This window comes from Marmota monax, unplaced genomic scaffold, assembly GCF_021218885.2.
Source record: "Marmota monax isolate L192 unplaced genomic scaffold, Marmota_monax_Labrador192_F-V1.1 WCK01_AAM20220418_F8-fsc00038, whole genome shotgun sequence".
In the NCBI taxonomy this organism is placed as follows: domain Eukaryota; kingdom Metazoa; phylum Chordata; class Mammalia; order Rodentia; family Sciuridae; genus Marmota; species Marmota monax.
Genome location: NW_026692498.1, coordinates 10,161,084 through 10,182,019, shown reverse-complemented (window position 1 = coordinate 10,182,019; position 20,936 = coordinate 10,161,084). Strand labels below are relative to the sequence as shown.

General features: G+C 48.7%; 1 protein-coding gene across 2 annotated transcripts in view; it reads right to left on the bottom strand.

The window, feature by feature from the left end:
* The window catches only part of Ahnak (AHNAK nucleoprotein), a 90,490-nt gene that overhangs the window by 57,761 nt on the left and 11,793 nt on the right, over window positions 1-20,936 (bottom strand). The window contains exon 5 of one of the 2 annotated variants that reach the window (XM_046445543.2): window positions 1,714-20,224. The exons of the other annotated variant lie outside the window; for it this stretch is intronic. Within the exon in view, the coding sequence (XP_046301499.1) occupies window positions 2,558-20,224 (17,667 nt within the window). The 3' untranslated portion in view covers window positions 1,714-2,557. Of the gene's footprint in view, window positions 1-1,713; window positions 20,225-20,936 lie in introns of those variants that run through there. 2 annotated transcript variants of the gene reach the window in all.

The window sequence follows — 20,936 nt, the reverse complement described above, 5'->3', positions numbered from 1 at the left end:
CCACCAGGGGCTGGGGGAGGGCCGGGAAGACAATGATGAAGACAGCGCGGGGACCAGGCGCACAGGGGTTAACGAGAGCAGGCAGGTGGGGCCCGGACAAAAGGACCCAGCTGGAATGTGCCCTCTGGTGCCACTCCTGCCCTGTGCCTTCTTCCACGCTGACCCTACTGTGGCTATGATCCTGCCGGAGGGAGGCCCCCTCTGTGCTCACTGCCTCCCACCTGGGCCTGGTGTGAAAGAGGCTGCGAAGTGTCTTAAGCCTGGATGGCCTGTTGCTGCTTCTCCCTTATGCCATCCACCACCCCCGATGCCCCAGCCACTGGGATCTGCCTGGATAATGAAGGGACCTTTTCCACATCCATCACCTCATTTGGTCTCATCTAGTCACAAGGTACTCAAAACCCATTCTCTTTTAGCTCACGAGCAGAGCACCTGCCTAGGATGTGCAAGGCCTTGGGTTTGATTCCCAGCAACACACACACACACCACAAATTCATTAAATGGATGGACACTGGGGACCACCACTGACCTACACCATCCTTCCTCAAGCTAAAAAATAAAAATAAAAAATGATTCTATATTACTACAACCTGCGTAGTCAGGCCCAGGAGATCTCCAGCATCCTCGAGGGCACCTCTTCAGCTGTGTACACAAGTGTAGCTCCCTTTCACCTACTTGCCCCACCTCCTGACACAAGGGCCACACATCTCAGGTATCATGCACACTCTGTCCCCTTCTCCCCACACCCCCTGTCAGAGTTCAGGGAGGCAGGACTCAGGCTTCAAGTTGTGAATGAATGAAAGGGGCACCGTTGGAGGGTACTCAGACCCAATGAGGCCAGAAGACAGCATGTCCCTGGGGTTGCTGTAGAAGAGAGCTGTACCACGCTCTCCGTAAGTACACATATGGCCGTGACGTGAATGCTACACACTTCCACGTGGTGCCCTTCTTATGAAGCACTAAACACCCAGGATAAAGTTGAGTGTCCTAATCTGAAATGATCCAAAACCCACAACTGTTGAACCACTGACAGGATACCGCAAGAGAAATGTCCCACACCAGGATACTTCATTTCATGCACAAAATTATTTAAAATATTATATAAAATTATCTTCCGGCTACTTGCAGAAGGTGTACTTGAAACAAATGAAATCGGTGTTTAGAGTTGGGTCCTTACACCCCAACCCTCTAGCCTTTCTTGATTCCTCAGCAATGGTGCAGTCAGACTAATAATGAGAATCAAAAAGCTAAGAACGGGGCTGGGGCTGGGGCTCAGCCTTAGAGCACTCGCCTAGCACATGCGAGGCCCTGGGTTCTATCCTCAGCACCACATAGAAATAAATAAATAAAATTAAGGTATTGTGTCCATCTACAGCTAAAAAATACATTTAAAAAAAAAAAAAAGCTAGGAACTCCTCCTGCAACCTATGGGGACGCCATACATTAAAGTCACTGATAAAACTCGCAGTGGGGCTGTGGTGTGGCTCAGCGGCAGAGCGCTAGCCTAGCACGTGCGAAGCCCTGAGTTCGATCCTCAGCACCACATAGAAATAAATAAATAAAGGTATGTGTCCAGTGACAACTAAAAAATAAATATTAAAAAAAAAAAATACTAGCAATGGCACGAGGTGAATCCAGTCTGCACAGTCGGGCTGGGTGCGCAGCCTCCCCTCAGCTTCATCCCCCCAGCACAGAACGCAAAGGCACTAGACGTCAGGGTTAATAACAGCTTTATTTGCCTCATACAGCATCACTTTCTTACATTCTCAATTAATTTGCCATTAAAGTGCCAGAAATTTTCTGAATCATGAAAACATTTGTTAAAAAAAAAGAAATCAGAACTATTATCAGGAACATGGCAGTCATGAATAAAACATTTCTCTTACAAAACACAGAATAGAAGTCCCTCCTGTTGAGCCAGTGGGTTGGACAATTTGCAGTTTCTAATTCCCTCTCACCTCACCTTTGAGCACTGAACTGGCTGGGACCACCACCCCTGGGGGGAAAAGCTGTGCTAAAGACCCCCAAACCATGCCCAGACTCTGGCTGTCACCTCCTCTGGGCCATCACATCCAGATGCTCTGTTTGAATAGATCTGATCTTAGGATCAATGCTGATCTCCCCACCCCACCCCTGCTGCCTTTACCCCACCCTCCCCTACTAACAAAAGCCCAAAGTCATTACAATGAAAAAAATGGGTTTCCATTACCCCCAACACTAACAATGTTCAGTAAAAACAAGGATAATAAACACAAAAGCTGGCTTTAGTAAACAGGAGCTCTCAGCGTTCAATGCAAAAAAAAAAAAAAAAAAAACTGAACTCTTAAAGGCAAAATAACTGTTGACTTTGCACACGGCTGGATGAACTTGGAACTCTTCTTCTGTAGAGTTCCTGGAGCCTGTCGGTGGTTGGTTTTTCAGCACCTGCCACCACTGGGAGAGGCAAGATCTTTGCATTATTGCTGAGGCTGTTGGGGTGTTTCTCTTTGCAGTTTATAAACAAAGACACCCAAGGCGGATGTATTTATATAGATATGTACACACATACAGAGGCCCTCTACTCTTTCTTTGTGGAAACCGCCAGCTCAACCTCAGGAAGCTGGATGCCGACCTTAGTACCACTGTCGTTGCTAGAAGAAGAGGACAGTCGGGACTTCTTAGAGGCCAGGGACACTCCACTCCCCTGTAACTTGCCTGCCTCATCATCGCTCCCGGTCACCTCGTAATGACCTTTGCTCTTTGACCCTATTCCACCAAAGGTACCAAACTTCAGCTTCCCATGCTTCCCTTTAACTTTCCCACCTTCCAGGGACATTTCTCCACCTTCAAACTCCAAAGTCCCCGTGGGGGTGGAAGGGGCGGAGAACTCCCTTTCATCACTGAAAGAATTGGAGCGGTGCCGTGGCTTCTTACTTTTAAATAGGGAGAATTTGCCTTTGGGTGAAGATGCCTCGGCCTCTGCTTCTCCTTCCAGGGAGCCCAGGCTGGCCTTGGAACTTTTCAGGTCACCTTTGGACCCAGAGATGGATGCTTCTGGTGAACCCGTGACGCCACCTTTCCCTTTAGGTTTGGAAAAATTAAACTTGGGCATTTTGATTTTGGACTTTTTAAGTTTTACTTCGGATTCTTCCCACTCGCCTTCTCCAGCACAGGCCTGCACATTGCCCTCCACTTTCGGGAAGTTGATATCCACCCCCACTTCTCTGCCAACCAGCTCACGGCCAGAGAAGGTAAATTTGGGGATCTTCATCTTGGGGAATGTTACTTTTCCAGATCCACTTTCCAAGTGACCTTGAGGCCCAGACACACTCAGCCCAGGACCCTGGAGTCCAATCTGACCTCCTTTCACTCCTCCTTCTATCTTTGGTCCTGAGAAATGAAGGCCCCCAGCAAGTTTAGATGCATCCAGGTTGAGAGCAGAGGAGGCCTGGGGTCCCTTCCACTCCACCCCAGATCCTTTAACACTCATATGCCCTTCGCCCAGGCTGATATCTGGGGCACTGATACCACCTGAAACATCCACACCGCCTTTGATTTTTGGGCCCTTCAAGCTGACACCAAAATCTGACTCAGGAGATGCCACATTAAAGGAAGGCCCTTTTACATTGATGTCAGGAACAGCTCCATGGAAACCCATTCCTGAACCTTTCAGATCACCTTTGATTTCAGGACCCGAAATCTGCCCAGTTGGGAGTTTGACATTCACACCTGGCAGGTCCATAGCACATCCAGGGGACTTGATTCCAGGCATGTGGAGATTGCCGTCCAGGCCCTGAACACTGACACCCGGCAGACTTCCTGCGACTGTGGGGCCTTTCATCTCACCAATGCCCCCGAGGCTCCCTTTCACTTTTGGTCCTTCCAAGTTCAAGTCCACATCTGGTGCTGAGATCTGAGGCCCTTTCAGGTTCACATCCAGGCCTGGCCCCTTTAGCTCTCCACCAACTTGTGGCCCCTTGATGTTAATGTCCAAGTCAGACCCTGGAGTGGAGATGTCAAACTGGGGCAGCTTCATTTGGGGAAGTTTAATACCACCTTCGGGTGCCTCCAAGCTTAGATCAGGAGCACCTACGGATATTTTAGGGCCCTTGATGTCACCAGAGACAGCCAGATCTCCCTGGAGGCATGGTCCCTTCAGTGTCACGTCTGGTGCCCCGACATTAAGCGTTGTGGCGTTGATCCCCGGCACTTTCATACCATCTCCTCCCACCTGCACCTTTCCACCGACACCTCTGAGGTCGAGCCCTGGGGCCTGCACCTTTATGCTTGGAGCCGATGCATCCAGGTCTCCCTTCAAACTTGGTCCTTTCAAGTTCAGGCCAAGATCAGGCCCAGAGACTTTTGGCATAGAGAGGTTGACTGAAGGCAAGTCTATTCCTGGCCCCTTCAGAGAGACATCAGGCCCTTCAAGCTTAACATCTGGTGTGCTCAAGCCTCCTTCAAGAGAGGGCAGCTGGGCATTGAGCTCGGCTGCTCCACCCTCCATTTTCACACCAGGGACGCTGATCTTGGGCATCGAAAAGTGGGGGAACTTGATTTTTGCTTCTGGACCATGCAGATCTACATCTGGTCCTTCCAGTCCCACACTGGGGACATCACCCTTTATCTTTGGTCCTTTCAAGTTAACATTCACATCAGGCATGGAGACTTGAGGGGCAGAAATGCCAAAAGATGGTGCTTTGATTTTAGCATCTGGGCCTTCGATGTTGATATCAGGTGTGCCTAAGTTGGCCTGTACCCTGGGGCCTTTCAAGTCGCCCTCTATTTTTGGCCCTGACACATCCACACCTGGCATCTTGAACTTGGGACCTTCCACATTAATTCCTGGTGAAGAAATATTTAGATCAGGTGCCTGGATTTCACCCTCCAGCTTGGGGCTAGGGAGCGGGGCCTCAGTTTTAAATTTAGGTGATTTGATGTCAAACTCTACATCTGGGAAGTACATTTTTCCAAACATAGTCTTCTTGGTTTTGGGAGATTTTACATCGACTTTGAGTGCAGCATCTGGCCCCGTGACATTGACATCTACATCAGGAGCTTTGAGACTGGCATCGATCTCAGCCCCAGGAACATTCAAATCAAATCCCTGCTTTTTGGCCTTAACTTTAGGACCACTCATGTGAATTTTAGGCATTTTAAATTTACTTTTCTTGCCCTTGCCACCAACACTAATTTCAGGAGCTTCAACATTCAGTTCTGCCTCAGGAAGAGTCACATCGAGTGAAGGTGACTTGATGTCAGCTTTTGGACTTTTTGCCCCAAATCCAAACTTGGGTTTCTTAAACTTAGGAATCTTAACATCTGGCCCCTCAATGTTAATATCTGGGCTTTCCATGTGTACATCTAAGCTTGGAGCTTCCAAATCAACTTTGGGCCCCTTGAAGTCCATATCACCACCTTCTAGCTTGGGACCAGAAATTCCAATTTTTGGTGTCTTAAGATGCAAATCAACATCAGGAACAGTCACTTTCGGTGCAGATATATCCAGTGATGGCATCTTCAAATTAGGGCCACTGAGTTTGGCATCAGGGCCTCCAAAATCCAGACCTGGACCTTTCAGGTCTACTTCTGGGCCTTCAATCTTAGGGCCAGACACATCGAAATCTCCTTTTACTTTGGGTCCTTTCAAATCCAGGTCAACATCAGGCATGGAGATCTTAGGAGCCTTGATATTTATCTCAGGCATCTTGAACTTAGGACCTTTCAGCTTTGCATCTGGACCTTCAATATTTACATCCGGGACAGCAATGTCCACCTTGGGCCCTGAGACATCAATGTCAGCCTTGGGCAGGTTCACGTCCACTTCAGGACCCTCTCCTTTGAAGCCAGGCATGCTGAACTTGGGCATTTTCACCTTGGGCATCTTCAGGTGCCAGTCTGGGCCATGAGTATCCACATCTGGGGCACTGATATCCACTTTGGGGCCTTTGATGTCAATTTCAGGACCCTTCAGGTCACCTTCTACTTTGGGTAGAGATACGTCCACATCGCCCTTCACTTTGGGGCCTTTCAGGTTAAGGTCAATGTCAGGCATGGAGATCTTGGGGGCCTTGATGTTCATCTCTGGCATCTTGAACTTGGGACCTTTCAGCTTTGCATCTGGACCTTCAATGTTCACATCTGGAACCTCGATGTCCACCTTGGGCCCTGAGACATCAATGTCAGCCTTGGGCAGGTTCACATCCACTTCAGGACCCTCTCCTTTGAAGCCAGGCATGCTGAACTTGGGCATTTTCACCTTGGGCATCTTCAAGTGCCAGTCTGGGCCATGAACATCCATATCTGGGGCACTGATGTCTACCTTGGGGCCTTTGATGTCAACTTCAGGGCCTTTGAGGTCACCTTCCACTTTGGGCAGAGAAACATCCACATCACCTTTCACCTTTGGACCCTTCAGACTCAGGTCAACTTCAGGCATGGAGACCTTGGGGGCCTTGAGATGCAGGTCAGGCATTTTAAACTTTGGACCCTTCAGTTTCCCTTCTGGACCATGAATGTCAATGTCAGGAGTATCTAAGTCCAGCTTAGGGCCTTTGATATCCACTTTTGGGCCCTTCAAATCTCCTTCAGGTGCAGGAATAGAAACATCCAAATCTCCTTTTATCTTAGGTCCTTTCAAGTTCAAATCAATGTCACTCATGGAGATTTGGGGAGTTTTGAAATGGACATCAGGCATCTTAAATTTAGGACCTTTGATTTTCCCTTCAGGGCCTTCAATATCCACCTCTGGCCCTTTCAGATCACCTTCCACCTTAGGTAGGGAAAGGTCCACATCTCCCTTTACCTTTGGCCCTTTGAGATTTAAGTCAAAGTCAGGCATGGAAATCTTGGGAGCTTTGATATTCATCTCTGGCATTTTAAATTTGGGCCCTTTTAATTTTCCTTCTGGACCTTCAATATTGACATCAGGAACATCAATGTCCACACTGGGGCCCTTAATATCAATTTCAGGGCCCTTGAGATCACCTTCTACTTTGGGTAGAGACACATCCACATCACCCTTCACTTTGGGACCCTTCAAGTTAAAGTCAATGTCAGGCATGGAGATCTTGGGGGCCTTGATGTTCATCTCTGGCATCTTGAACTTGGGACCTTTCAACTTTCCTTCTGGTCCTTCAATGTTCACATCTGGAACCTCAATGTCCACCTTGGGCCCTGAGACATCAATGTCAGCCTTGGGTAGGTTCACATCCACGTCAGGACCCTCTCCTTTGAAGCCAGGCATGCTGAACTTGGGCATTTTCACCTTGGGCATCTTCAAGTGCCAGTCTGGGCCATGAGCATCCACATCTGGGGCACTGATGTCTACCTTGGGGCCTTTGATGTCAACTTCAGGAACTTTAATCTCACCTTCCACTTTGGGTAGAGAAACATCTACATCGCCCTTTACTTTGGGGCCTTTCAGGTTAAAGTCAATGTCAGGCATGGAGATCTTGGGGGCCTTGATGTTCATCTCTGGCATCTTGAACTTGGGACCTTTCAGCTTTGCATCTGGACCTTCAATGTTCACATCTGGAACCTCGATGTCCACCTTGGGCCCTGAGACATCAATGTCAGCCTTGGGCAGGTTCACGTCCACTTCAGGACCCTCTCCTTTGAAGCCAGGCATGCTGAACTTGGGCATTTTCACCTTGGGCATCTTCAAGTGCCAGTCTGGGCCATGAACATCCACATCTGGGGCACTGATGTCTACCTTGGGGCCTTTGATGTCAACTTCAGGGCCTTTGAGGTCACCTTCCACTTTGGGCAGAGAAACATCCACATCACCTTTCACCTTTGGACCCTTCAGACTCAGGTCAACTTCAGGCATGGAGACCTTGGGGGCCTTGAGATGCAGGTCAGGCATTTTAAACTTTGGACCCTTCAGTTTCCCTTCTGGACCATGAATGTCAATGTCAGGAGTGTCTAAGTCCACCTTGGGTCCTGAGACATCAATGTCAGCTTTGGGCAGGTTCACGTCCACTTCAGGGCCTTCTCCTTTGAAGCCAGGCATGCTGAACTTGGGCATTTTCACCTTGGGCATCTTCAGGTGCCAGTCTGGGCCCTGAACATCCACATCTGGAGCATCAATGTCCACTTTGGGGCCTTTGATGTCGATTTCAGGACCCTTGAGGTCACCTTCTACTCTAGGCAGAGACACATCCACATCTCCTTTCACCTTAGGACCCTTCATGTGCAAATCAAAGTCAGGCATGGAGATCTTGGGAGCTTTGATGTTCATCTCAGGCATCTTGAACTTGGGACCTTTCAACTTTCCTTCAGGTCCTTCAATACTGACATCAGGACCTTCAATGTCCACCTTAGGCCCTGAGACATCAATGTCAGCTTTGGGCAAGTTCACATCAACCTCTGGTCCTTCTCCCTTGAAGCCTGGCATGCTGAACTTGGGCATTTTTATCTTGGGCATCTTCAAGTGCCAGTCTGGGCCATGAACATCCACATCTGGAACATCAACGTCCACTTTGGGGCCTTTGATGTCCACTTCAGGAACTTTAATCTCACCTTCCACTTTGGGCAGAGACACGTCCACATCGCCCTTCACTTTGGGGCCTTTCAGGTTAAGGTCAATGTCAGGCATGGAGATCTTGGGGGCCTTGATGTTCATCTCAGGCATCTTGAACTTGGGACCTTTCAGCTTTCCTTCTGGTCCTTCAATGTTCACATCAGGAACTTCAATGTCCACCTTGGGCCCTGAGACATCAATGTCAGCCTTGGGCAGGTTCACGTCCACTTCAGGACTCTCTCCTTTGAAGCCAGGCATGCTGAACTTGGGCATTTTCACCTTGGGCATCTTCAGGTGCCAGTCTGGGCCTTGCACATCCACATCAGGGGCACTGATGTCCATTTTTGGACCTTTGATATCAACTTCTGGGCCTTTTAGATCTCCTTCAATCTTGGGGAGAGAAGCATCCACATCACCCTTCATCTTGGGGCCCTTCATGTTCAAGTCAATGTCAGGCATAGATATTTTGGGAGCCTTTAAATGCATTTCTGGCATCTTAAATTTGGGTCCCTTCAATTTACCCTCTGGGCCTTCTATATTAATATCAGGAGTGTCAATGTCCACTTTGGGGCCCTTAATGTTCACCTCGGGACCCTTTACATCACCTTCCACTTTTGGCAGAGAAACATCCACATCACCCTTCATTTTGGGGCCCTTCAGGTTTAGATCAAAGTCAGGCATGGAGATCTTAGGGGCCTTGATGTTCATCTCAGGCATCTTGAATTTGGGACCCTTCAGTTTTGCATCTGGACCTTCAATGTTGACATCAGGGACATCAATGTCTACACTGGGGCCAGAAATGTCAATGTCAGCCTTAGGCAGGTTCACATCCACTTCAGGACCCTCTCCTTTGAAGCCGGGCATGCTAAACTTGGGCATTTTCATCTTGGGCATCTTCAGGTTCCAGTCTGGACCATGAACATCCACTTCTGGGGCACTGATGTCCACTTTAGGGCCTTTGATATCAACTTCTGGCCCTTTCAGATCCCCTTCAAGTTTGGGTGGAGAAATATCCATATCACCTTTCACCTTGGGACCCTTCAGATTTAAGTCAATGTCAGGCATGGAGATCTTAGGAGCTTTTATGTTCATGTCAGGCATCTTGAATTTGGGACCTTTTATGCTTCCTTCTGGACCTTCCACATTGAGTTCTGGGCCCTCAACATTCAGAGTGGGACCTTCTATGTTGATGTCTCCTTTTGGTAGATCCACAGCCATTTCTGGACCTTCTGCTTTTAAGCCAGGAACACCAAATTTGGGCATTTTCATCTTGGGCATTTTCACATTCAAATCTGGACCATGAACATCTACTTCAGGTGCATTAAGGTGGACATCTGGTGCCTGAATATCCACTTTGGGACCTTTAAATTCTCCTTCTAAAGTTGGACCTGCAACATCTAAATCTCCTTTGACTTTAGGACCTTTCAAATTTAACTCCACATCAGGCATAGACACTTTGGGAGATGAAATACTCAGGAAAGGCATTTTAAACTTAGATCCTTTCACTTTTCCTTGAACTTCAACTTCAGGAGCATTAAGATCAACTTTTGGGCCAGTTACATCAATATCTGGCTTTTTAGCTTTAATATCCACCTCAGGTGTCTGAACTTTGGAGCCCGAAAAATTAAATTTGGGAAGTTTAAAACGAGATTTCTTTGACTTGCCTTCAATATTGAGCTTCGGACCAGAAATGTCTACTTCTGGGCCTTTCACATCCAGTTTGGGAGCTTTAATGTCACCCTCCAGTTTTGGCCCAGAGATATCAACATCTCCCTTCAGCTTTGATCCCTTCAAATTCAAGTCAATTTCTGGCATGGAGATCTTGGGCATGTTTACATGCATTTCAGGCATCTTCAGTTTGGGACCTTTTAATTTGCCTTCTGGGCCATGAATGTCAATATCTGGAACATCTACGTCTAATTTCGGGCCTGTTATGTCAAGTGTAGGTCCTTTCAAATCACCTTCTACATTTGGAAGTGAAACATCCACCTCCCCTTTCACTTTAGGGCCTTTAAGATTAAGGTCCAAATCTGGCATTGAGATCTTGGGGGCCTTGATGTTCATCTCAGGCATCTTGAACTTGGGACCTTTCAACTTTCCTTCAGGTCCTTCAATACTAACATCAGGACCTTCAATGTCCACCTTAGGCCCTGAGACATCAATGTCAGCTTTGGGCAAGTTCACATCAACCTCTGGTCCTTCTCCCTTGAAGCCTGGCATGCTGAACTTGGGCATTTTTATTTTGGGCATCTTCAAGTGCCAATCTGGACCATGAACATCCACATCTGGAACATCAACGTCCACTTTGGGGCCTTTAATGTCCACTTCAGGAACTTTAATCTCACCTTCCACTTTGGGCAGAGACACGTCCACATCGCCCTTCACTTTGGGGCCTTTCAGGTTAAGGTCAATGTCAGGCATGGAGATCTTGGGGGCCTTGATGTTCATCTCTGGCATCTTGAACTTGGGACCTTTCAGCTTTGCATCTGGACCTTCAATGTTCACATCAGGAACTTCAATGTCCACCTTGGGCCCTGAGACATCAATGTCAGCCTTGGGCAGGTTCACGTCCACTTCAGGACCCTCTCCTTTGAAGCCAGGCATGCTGAACTTGGGCATTTTCACCTTGGGCATCTTCAGGTGCCAGTCTGGGCCTTGTACATCCACATCTGGGGCATCGATGTCCACTTTGGGGCCTTTGATGTCAACATCAGGACCCTTTAAGTCACCTTCCACTTTTGGCAGAGAAACGTCCACATCACCTTTTACCTTGGGACCCTTTAGATGCAAATCAAAGTCAGGCATGGAAATCTTGGGGGCTTTGATGTTCATCTCAGGCATCTTGAACTTGGGACCTTTCAACTTTCCTTCAGGTCCTTCAATGTTCACATCAGGACCTTCAATGTCCACCTTGGGTCCTGAGACATCAATGTCAGCTTTGGGCAGGTTCACGTCCACTTCAGGGCCTTCTCCTTTGAAGCCAGGCATGCTGAACTTGGGCATTTTCACCTTGGGCATCTTCAGGTGCCAGTCTGGGCCCTGAACATCCACATCTGGAGCATCAATGTCCACTTTGGGGCCTTTGATGTCGATTTCAGGACCCTTGAGGTCACCTTCTACTCTAGGCAGAGACACATCCACATCTCCTTTCACCTTAGGACCCTTCATGTGCAAATCAAAGTCAGGCATGGAGATCTTGGGAGCTTTGATGTTCATCTCAGGCATCTTGAACTTGGGACCTTTCAACTTTCCTTCAGGTCCTTCAATACTGACATCAGGACCTTCAATGTCCACCTTAGGCCCTGAGACATCAATGTCAGCTTTGGGCAAGTTCACATCAACCTCTGGTCCTTCTCCCTTGAAGCCTGGCATGCTGAACTTGGGCATTTTTATCTTGGGCATCTTCAAGTGCCAGTCTGGGCCATGAACATCCACATCTGGAACATCAACGTCCACTTTGGGGCCTTTGATGTCCACTTCAGGAACTTTAATCTCACCTTCCACTTTGGGCAGAGACACGTCCACATCGCCCTTCACTTTGGGGCCTTTCAGGTTAAGGTCAATGTCAGGCATGGAGATCTTGGGGGCCTTGATGTTCATCTCCGGCATCTTGAACTTGGGACCTTTCAGCTTTCCTTCTGGTCCTTCAATGTTCACATCAGGAACTTCAATGTCCACCTTGGGCCCTGAGACATCAATGTCAGCCTTGGGCAGTTTCACGTCCACTTCAGGACCCTCTCCTTTGAAGCCAGGCATGCTGAACTTGGGCATTTTCACCTTGGGCATCTTCAGGTGCCAGTCTGGGCCTTGCACATCCACATCAGGGGCACTGATGTCCATTTTTGGACCTTTGATATCAACTTCTGGGCCTTTTAGATCTCCTTCAATCTTGGGGAGAGAAGCATCCACATCACCCTTCATCTTGGGACCCTTCAGATGCAAATCAATGTCAGGCATGGAGATCTTGGGGGCCTTGATGTTCATCTCCGGCATCTTGAACTTAGGACCTTTCAACTTTCCTTCTGGTCCTTCAATGTTCACATCAGGGCCTTCAATGTCCACCTTAGGTCCTGAGACATCAATGTCAGCCTTGGGCAGGTTCACGTCCACTTCAGGACCCTCTCCCTTGAAGCCAGGCATGCTGAATTTGGGCATTTTCATCTTGGGCATCTTCAAATGCCAATCTGGGCCATGAACATCAGGAGCATTAACATCTATTTTGGGGCCCTTGATATTTACATCTGGTACTTTTATTTTACCTTCTACCTCAGGCACAGACACATCCACATCTCCCTTGATTTTGGGTCCTTTCAAATTTAGATCAACATCAGGCATAGAAATATTGGGGGCTTTGAAGTGCATATCAGGCATCTTGAATTTAGGGCCTTTCAATTTTCCCTCTGGTCCTTCAATATCAACTTCTGGCCCACTGATATCCATATGTGGCCCTTTGAGGTCTCCTTCCAATTTTGGAACATCCACATCCACCTCTCCCTTTACCTTGGGACTCTTTAAGTGTAGATCAATATCTGGCATGGAAATTTTAGGAGCTTTAAAGTGCATGTCTGGCATCTTAAATTTAGGACTTTTCCATTTACCATCTGGGCCTTCCACAGAGACTTCTGGGAGATCAGCATCTAATTTGGGGCCCTTGACATCCAGTTCAGGACCCTTTAACTCCCCTTCAAGCTTTGGAACAGAAACATCAATGTCTCCTTTGACTTTAGGTCCCTTTAAGTTAAAGTCCACATCAGGCATGGAGATCTTGGGGGCATGAAAGTGCATCTCAGGCATCTTAAACTTGGGACCCTTCAGCTTCCCTTCTGGACCCTCAAGGCCCACACCTGGAAGATCAATATCCACCTTGGGCCCTGACACATCAAGGTCAGCCTTAGGCAGGCTCACGTCCACTTCAGGACCCTCTGCTTTGAAGCCGGGCATGCTGAATTTGGGCATTTTCATCTTGGGCATCTTCAGGTGCCAGTCTGGGCCATGAACATCCACGTCTGGGGTGCTGATGTCAACTTTTGGCCCTTTAATGTCCACATCTGGCACTTTCATCTCACCTTCCATCTTGGGCACTGTCACATCCACATCTCCTTTGACTTTGGGGCCTTTCAAGTGTAAGTCCACATCAGGCATGGAGATCTTGGGGGCCTTGAAGTGCATGTCGGGCATCTTAAACTTGGGGCCTTTCAACTTTGCATCAGGACACTCCAAATCAACATCAGGCACTTCCACATCCACACTGGGACCTTTCAAATCTCCTTCCAATTTTGGCACAGACACATCCATATCACCCTTGACTTTGGGGCCTTTCAAGTGTAAGTCCACATCAGGCATGGAGATCTTGGGGGCCTTGAAGTGCATGTCAGGCATCTTAAACTTGGGACCCTTCAGCTTCCCTTCTGGACCCTCAATGTTCACATCTGGAACGTCAATGTCCACCTTGGGCCCTGACACATCAATGTCGGCCTTGGGCAGGTTCATGTCCACCTCTGGGCTCTCTGCTTTGAAGCCGGGCATGCTGAACTTGGGCATTTTCATTTTGGGCATCTTCAGGTGCCAGTCTGGGCCATGAACATCCACGTCTGGGGCATCAATGTCCACTTTGGGCCCTTTGATGTCCACTTCTGGCACTTTCATCTCACCTTCCATCTTGGGTACTGTCACATCCACATCCCCTTTGACTTTGGGGCCTTTCAAGTGTAAGTCCACATCAGGCATGGAGATCTTGGGGGCCTTGAAGTGCATGTCGGGCATCTTAAACTTGGGGCCTTTCAACTTTGCATCAGGACACTCCAAATCAACATCAGGCACTTCCACATCCACACTGGGACCTTTCAAATCTCCTTCCAATTTTGGCACAGACACATCCATATCACCCTTGACTTTGGGGCCTTTCAAGTGTAAGTCCACATCAGGCATGGAGATCTTGGGGGCCTTGAAGTGCATGTCAGGCATCTTAAACTTGGGACCCTTCAGCTTCCCTTCTGGACCCTCAATGTTCACATCTGGAACGTCAATGTCCACCTTGGGCCCTGACACATCAATGTCGGCCTTGGGCAGCTTCACGTCCACCTCTGGGCTCTCTGCTTTAAAGCCGGGCATGCTGAACTTGGGCATTTTCATCTTGGGCATCTTCAGGTGCCAGTCTGGGCCATGAACATCCACGTCTGGGGCATCAATGTCCACTTTGGGCCCTTTGATATCCACATCTGGCACTTTCATCTCACCTTCTATCTTGGGTACTGTCACATCCACATCCCCTTTGACTTTGGGGCCTTTCAAGTGTAAGTCCACATCAGGCATGGAGATCTTGGGGGCCTTGAAGTGCATGTCGGGCATCTTAAACTTGGGGCCTTTCAACTTTGCATCAGGACACTCCAAATCAACATCAGGCACTTCCACATCCACACTGGGACCTTTCAAATCTCCTTCCAATTTTGGCACAGACACATCCATATCACCCTTGACTTTGGGGCCTTTCAAGTGTAAGTCCACATCAGGCATGGAGATCTTGGGGGCCTTGAAGTGCATGTCAGGCATCTTAAACTTGGGGCCTTTCAACTTTGCATCAGGACACTCCAAATCAACATCAGGTACCTCCACATCCACACTGGGACCCTTGATATCAACTTGCGGACCTCTGAGATCACTTTCCAGTTCTGGCATAGAAGCATCTATCTCGCCTTTCAGTTTGGGTCCCTTCAAATTCAAGTCCACATCTGGCATAGATATCTTGGGAGCTTTGATATTCAACTTGGGCATCTTAAATTTGGAGCCTTTCAATTTTCCTTCTGGTCCTTCAATATCCAAATCAGGGGCATCAATATCCAAGCTGGGTCCAGACACATCAATGTCAGCCTTGGGCAGTTTCACATCCACCTCTGGGCTCTCTGCTTTGAAGCCGGGCATGCTGAACTTGGGCATTTTCATCTTGGGCATCTTCAGGTGCCAGTCTGGGCCATGAACATCCACGTCTGGGGTGCTGATGTCAACTTTTGGCCCTTTGATGTCCACATCTGGCACTTTCATCTCACCTTCCATCTTGGGCACTGTCACATCCACATCCCCTTTGACTTTGGGGCCTTTCAAGTGTAAGTCCACATCAGGCATGGAGATCTTGGGGGTCTTGAAGTGCATGTCGGGCATCTTAAACTTGGGGCCTTTCAATTTTCCTTCTGGGCATTCAATATCAATATCACCAACATCCACATCCATCTTAGGGGCTTTCACGTCAACTTCTGGACCTTTCAGGTCTCCCTCCACTTTGGGAAGGGAAACATCCACATCAGTTTTCAGTTTAGGAGCTTTCAGATTAAGTCCAACATCTGGCATAGAAATTTTGTGTGTCTGTATATTCATACTTGGCATCTTGAACTTGGGGCCCTTTAGTTTCCCCTCTGGAGCTTCAATATTCACGTCTGGAGCCTCAATGTTCACTTGGGGTCCTGAAACATCAATGTTGGCCTTAGGAAGATTCACATCCACTTCAGGACCCTCTCCTTTGAAGCCAGGCATGCTGAACTTGGGCATTTTCACCTTGGGCATCTTCAGGTGCCAATCTGGTCCATGAACTTCCACATCTGGTGCATTGATGTCCACTTTGGGGCCTTTCACATCAACAGAAGGAGCTTTGATCTCGCCTTCTATTTTGGGGGCTGTAACATCATAATCTCCTTTTACCTTAGGACCTTTTAAATGCAAACCAACATCTGGCATGGATATCTTCTGAGGCTTTATGTTCATTTCTGGCAGCTTAAATTTGGGACCTTTGAGTTTTGCATCTGGACCTTCAATATTCACATCTGGAACTTCAACATCCACCTTGGGTCCTGAGACATCGATGTCGGCCTTAGGCAGATTCACATCTACATCTGGGCCCTCTGCTTTGAAGCCGGGCATGCTGAACTTGGGCATTTTCATTTTGGGCATCTTCAGGTGCCAGTCTGGGCCATGGACATCCACATCTGGAGCATCAATGCCAACTTTTGGCCCTTTAATGTCAACATCTGGCACTTTTATTTCACCTTCGACGTCAGGTAAAGACACATCCACATCTCCCTTTACTTTTGGCCCCTTAACATTCAAGTCCACATCAGGCATGGAGATCTTGGGGGCCTTGAAGTGCATCTCAGGCATCTTAAACTTGGGACCTTTCAGTTTTCCTTCTGGACCTTCAAGGCTCACATCTGGGGTTTCAATATCAACTTTGGGTCCAGCAATGTCAATGTCGGCCTTGGGCAGTTTCACATCCACCTCTGGGCTCTCTGCTTTAAAGCCGGGCATGCTGAACTTGGGCATTTTCATCTTGGGCATCTTCAGGTGCCAGTCTGGGCCATGAACATCCACATCTGGGGCATCAATGTCCACTTTGGGGCCTTTGATGTCCACATCTGGCACTTTCATTTCACCTTCTATCTTGGGCACTGTCACATCCACATCCACATCCCCTTTGACTTTGGGGCCTTTCAAGTGTAAGTCCACATCAGGCATGGAGATCTTGGGGGCCTTGAAGTGCATGTCTGGCATCTTAAACTTGGGACCCTTTAGCTTCCCTTCCGGACCCTCAAGGCTCACATCTGGAGCTTCAATGTCCACTTTTGGTCCTGAAACATCAATGTCAGCCTTGGGCAGGTTCAAATCCACATCTGGACCCTCACCTTTGAGGCTGGGCATGGTGAACTTGGGCATTTTCATCTTGGGCATTTTCAGGCTCCAGTCTGCACCTTGAACTTCCACATCTGGTGCTTTGATGTCTACTGGGGGACCTTTGATGTCACCCTCTATTTTGGGGGCAGACAGATCTAGATTTCCTTTCATTTTTGGCCCTTTGAGATCCAGGTCAACATCTGGCAAAGACATCTTTGGAGCCTTGAAGTGCATCTCAGGCATCTTAAACTTTGGACCTTTCAACTTCCCTTCTGGTCCTTCAAGGCTCAGGTCTGGAGCACTAATATCTACCTTTGGTGCAGAAATGTCCACATCTGCCTTGGGAAGGTTCACATCCAAGTCTGGGCCTTCTCCTTTGAGGCTGGGCATGCTAAATTTGGGCATTTTAATCTTTGGCATTTTCAGGTTCCAGTCAGGACCGTGAACATCAACATCTGGGGCACTGACATCTACTTTTGGACCTTTCAGATCCCCTTCTATCTTTGGCACTGTAACATCATATTCTCCCTTTACCTTGGGACCTCTCATATGCAAATCCACATCAGGCATGGAGATCTTGGGGGCCTTGATGTTCATCTCTGGCATCTTAATCTTGGGACCCTTCAGATTTCCTTCAGGTCCTTCAATATTCACATCTGGAACGTCAACATCCACCTTGGGTCCCGAGACTTCAATGTTGGCCTTAGGGAGGTTCACATCCACATCCGGGCCCTCTGCTTTGAAGCCAGGCATGCTGAATTTGGGCATTTTCATTTTGGGCATCTTCAGGTGCCAGTCTGGGCCACGAGCTTCCACATCTGGGACATCAATGTCCACTTTGGCACTTTTGAGTTCAACGTCGGGAACTTTAATGTCACTTTCGACCTTTGGCACTGTGACATTATATTCTCCTTTCACACTAGGGCCTTTCAGTTCTAAGTCCACATCTGGCATGGAGATCTTGGGAGCTTTGATGTTCATTTCAGGCATTTTGAACTTAGGCCCTTTCAATTTGCCTTCTGGTCCCTCAATGCTCACGTCTGGAGCACTAATCTCTACCTTGGGCCCAGAAATGTCCACATCAGCCTTCGGCAAATTCACCTCCACTTCTGCACCCTCTGCTTTGAGCCCTGGCACACTAAATTTGGGCATTTTCATCTTGGGCATCTTCAGGTGCCAGTCTGGGCCATGAGCTTCTACATCTGGGACATCAATGTTCACTTTCGGGCCTTTCAGTTCTCCTTCCAGCTTTGGAACTGTGACATCATACTCTCCCTTCACCTTTGTACCTTTAACATGCAGATCTACATCAGGCATGGAGATCTTTGGTGTCTTGACACTCACTTCAGGCACCTTAATATCAGGGCCTTTAAGTTTGCCCCCCAGGCCCTCCTTCTTGACATCTGGAGCTTCCACGTTGACCTCTGGCCCTAAAATACTGACATTTCCTTTGGGTAGAGTCATTTCTACATCTGGGCCTTCCCCTTTGACCCCTGGAGTGCTGAACTTGGGCATTTTCATTTTGGGCATTTTCAGGTTCCCGTGAACTTCCACATCTGGGGCACTGACGTCCACTTTGGGGCCTTTGACATCAATTTCAGGGACCCTGACTGTCCCTTCTACTTTTGGGAGTGTGACATCCACACCCCCTTTCCCTTTAGGTGCAGCCACGTTTAAGTCCACATCTGCCATAGAGATCCTACAGGTTCCTGTTTTCCCAGAAGGACTGCCCAGCTTGGGGCCTGTCAAGGTCCCCTCTAAGTCTGGTGTCTCTATGTCCACTTTGGAGCCTTTAACTGCCACTTGAGGGCCTTTAACATCACCTTTCACCTCAGGAGCAGAAACCTTAATATTTCCTTTTAGTTTAGGGGACCCAAGACTCAGATCCACATCCTGCATAGAGATTTTAGGTTTCTGAATAATCATTTCAGGAGTCTTGACTTTAGCACCCTTCATCTTCCCTTCCAGCCCACCAGTAGAGATCTCAGGTAAGCTCATATCCCCAGAGGCCCCAGGAAGAGTCACTTCACCTGTCGGCAGTGTCACATCAATGCCAGCTCCCTCTCCCTTTGAACCTGAGGCAGAGAATTTAGGGACTTTCATCTGGGGCACATTCAGTTTGCCCCCAGGCCCATGAATATCGACATCAGGGGCTCGAATTTCCACACTGGGGCCTGTGATGCTGCCCTCAATTTTGGGAGCAGAGGCATCTATTCCTATGCTTCCCAGTGGCTTGGAACCTTTCAGGCCTAAGTTACCCTCAAGTGATGGCCCAGCAATCTGAGGGCCTTTCAGCTTCCCATCAAGCCCCGCAATATTGGCAGAGGGGGCACTGACTTCCAGGTGAGGGGCTTGGATATTCCCACCAATGGTCAAGCCGGGCTTGCCGCCCTTATGCCCTACAGAGAATTCAGGCGCAGAAACATTCAATCCTACCTCTGGTGCCTCGGGCCCGGCAGACACACCAAATTTTGGCATCTTCATGGTAGGAATCTTAATTTTGCCAGTATCGCAGCTCTGGGGGGATGGGCCCTGCACCTCTGCTACCCCACCCTCAAGAGCAGATGAAATATCCACTCCTGGAACTTGGATCCCTCCTTTGCCACCCAAGCCTGAGCCCTTTGCACTGACACTGACACCGGTGCTTCCCACCTTTATACCAGGCACAGTGACCTGGAGTTTCGAGTGGCCAGCACCCTGAAGCTCTGGTCCTGAGGCAGAAATGGCCCCTGCCTGGATGTCGACGGCGGCACCTGTGGTTGGAGAGACCCCCGAGCCTGAGGGCAATCGGATCACTGTCTTTCCAGGCTGGGTCTCCACATCCACATTGGAGATTTCAGTCACTTCATGCCTTGGAATCTTGATCATGAATTCAGGGCTGCTGATGTCGATGTCCTTGGATCCTTCCCGGCCGGTCACATCCACAGTGTAGGCTGTGACCCTTCTGGTCACTGTGATGGTGCGGCTCTGGGTCTCCCCAAGGTCCCCTTCCACGCCATCCTCCGACTTCAGCCGAGGCTTGATCTTTGTGGTGTAGATGCGCTGGTACTCCTCATCATCCCCGCTCTGCAGAAAGACACGCCCCGCAGAGGTTGCAGCAGAGCCTGCCTAAGTTGGCAGATACCCGCCGCAGCCTAGCTGACAACCTGGTTGCCGGTTTCCCAAAGGAGCTGGGACTATAACCAAGGTCCAGGGAGCCTCCTGGAACAGAGAACAAGGGACTGAAGAAGGGAGCTGACAGCCACGTCGCAGGAGGAACACAGAAATGATCTGGGTAAATTCTGGTATCAAAAACCATGGAGAGGCTGGGATAGACTCCTGGACCCGGCCGTCTTGGAGGAGGACCTATAATCCAGGAGAGCTTCAGCCTGGAATGTCCCAGGGACTGGATGGGGGACCATCAGCTCTCAACTCTCAACTCACTGGTTGTTTGTTTAATCAAAAAGAGGCTCCCAGGCCCTGCGTTGGAATGCACTTGTTGAGCCCAAGAGCCTGGATGTGCTTTGGCTACCACTTTCACTTTGAGGAGCTGTCATTTGCTTAATAAACAAGCCCTCAGAAGAAGCAGAGAAGCATTCCTACAGGCACAGAGAAAAAGGATATCTGTGAAACAGAGAGGGAATTAATTCAAAGAGCTTGCAGAGTGGCCGACCTTCCTCCTGGTGTCTAGGCCCAGACCTCATGAGCTGGTTCCCATGCCATGGCACAGTGGGCACTCTCAAGAGACTGATGGAAGACTTATGGGCAGCATCAGCCACATGCCACACAGGAGTAGGAA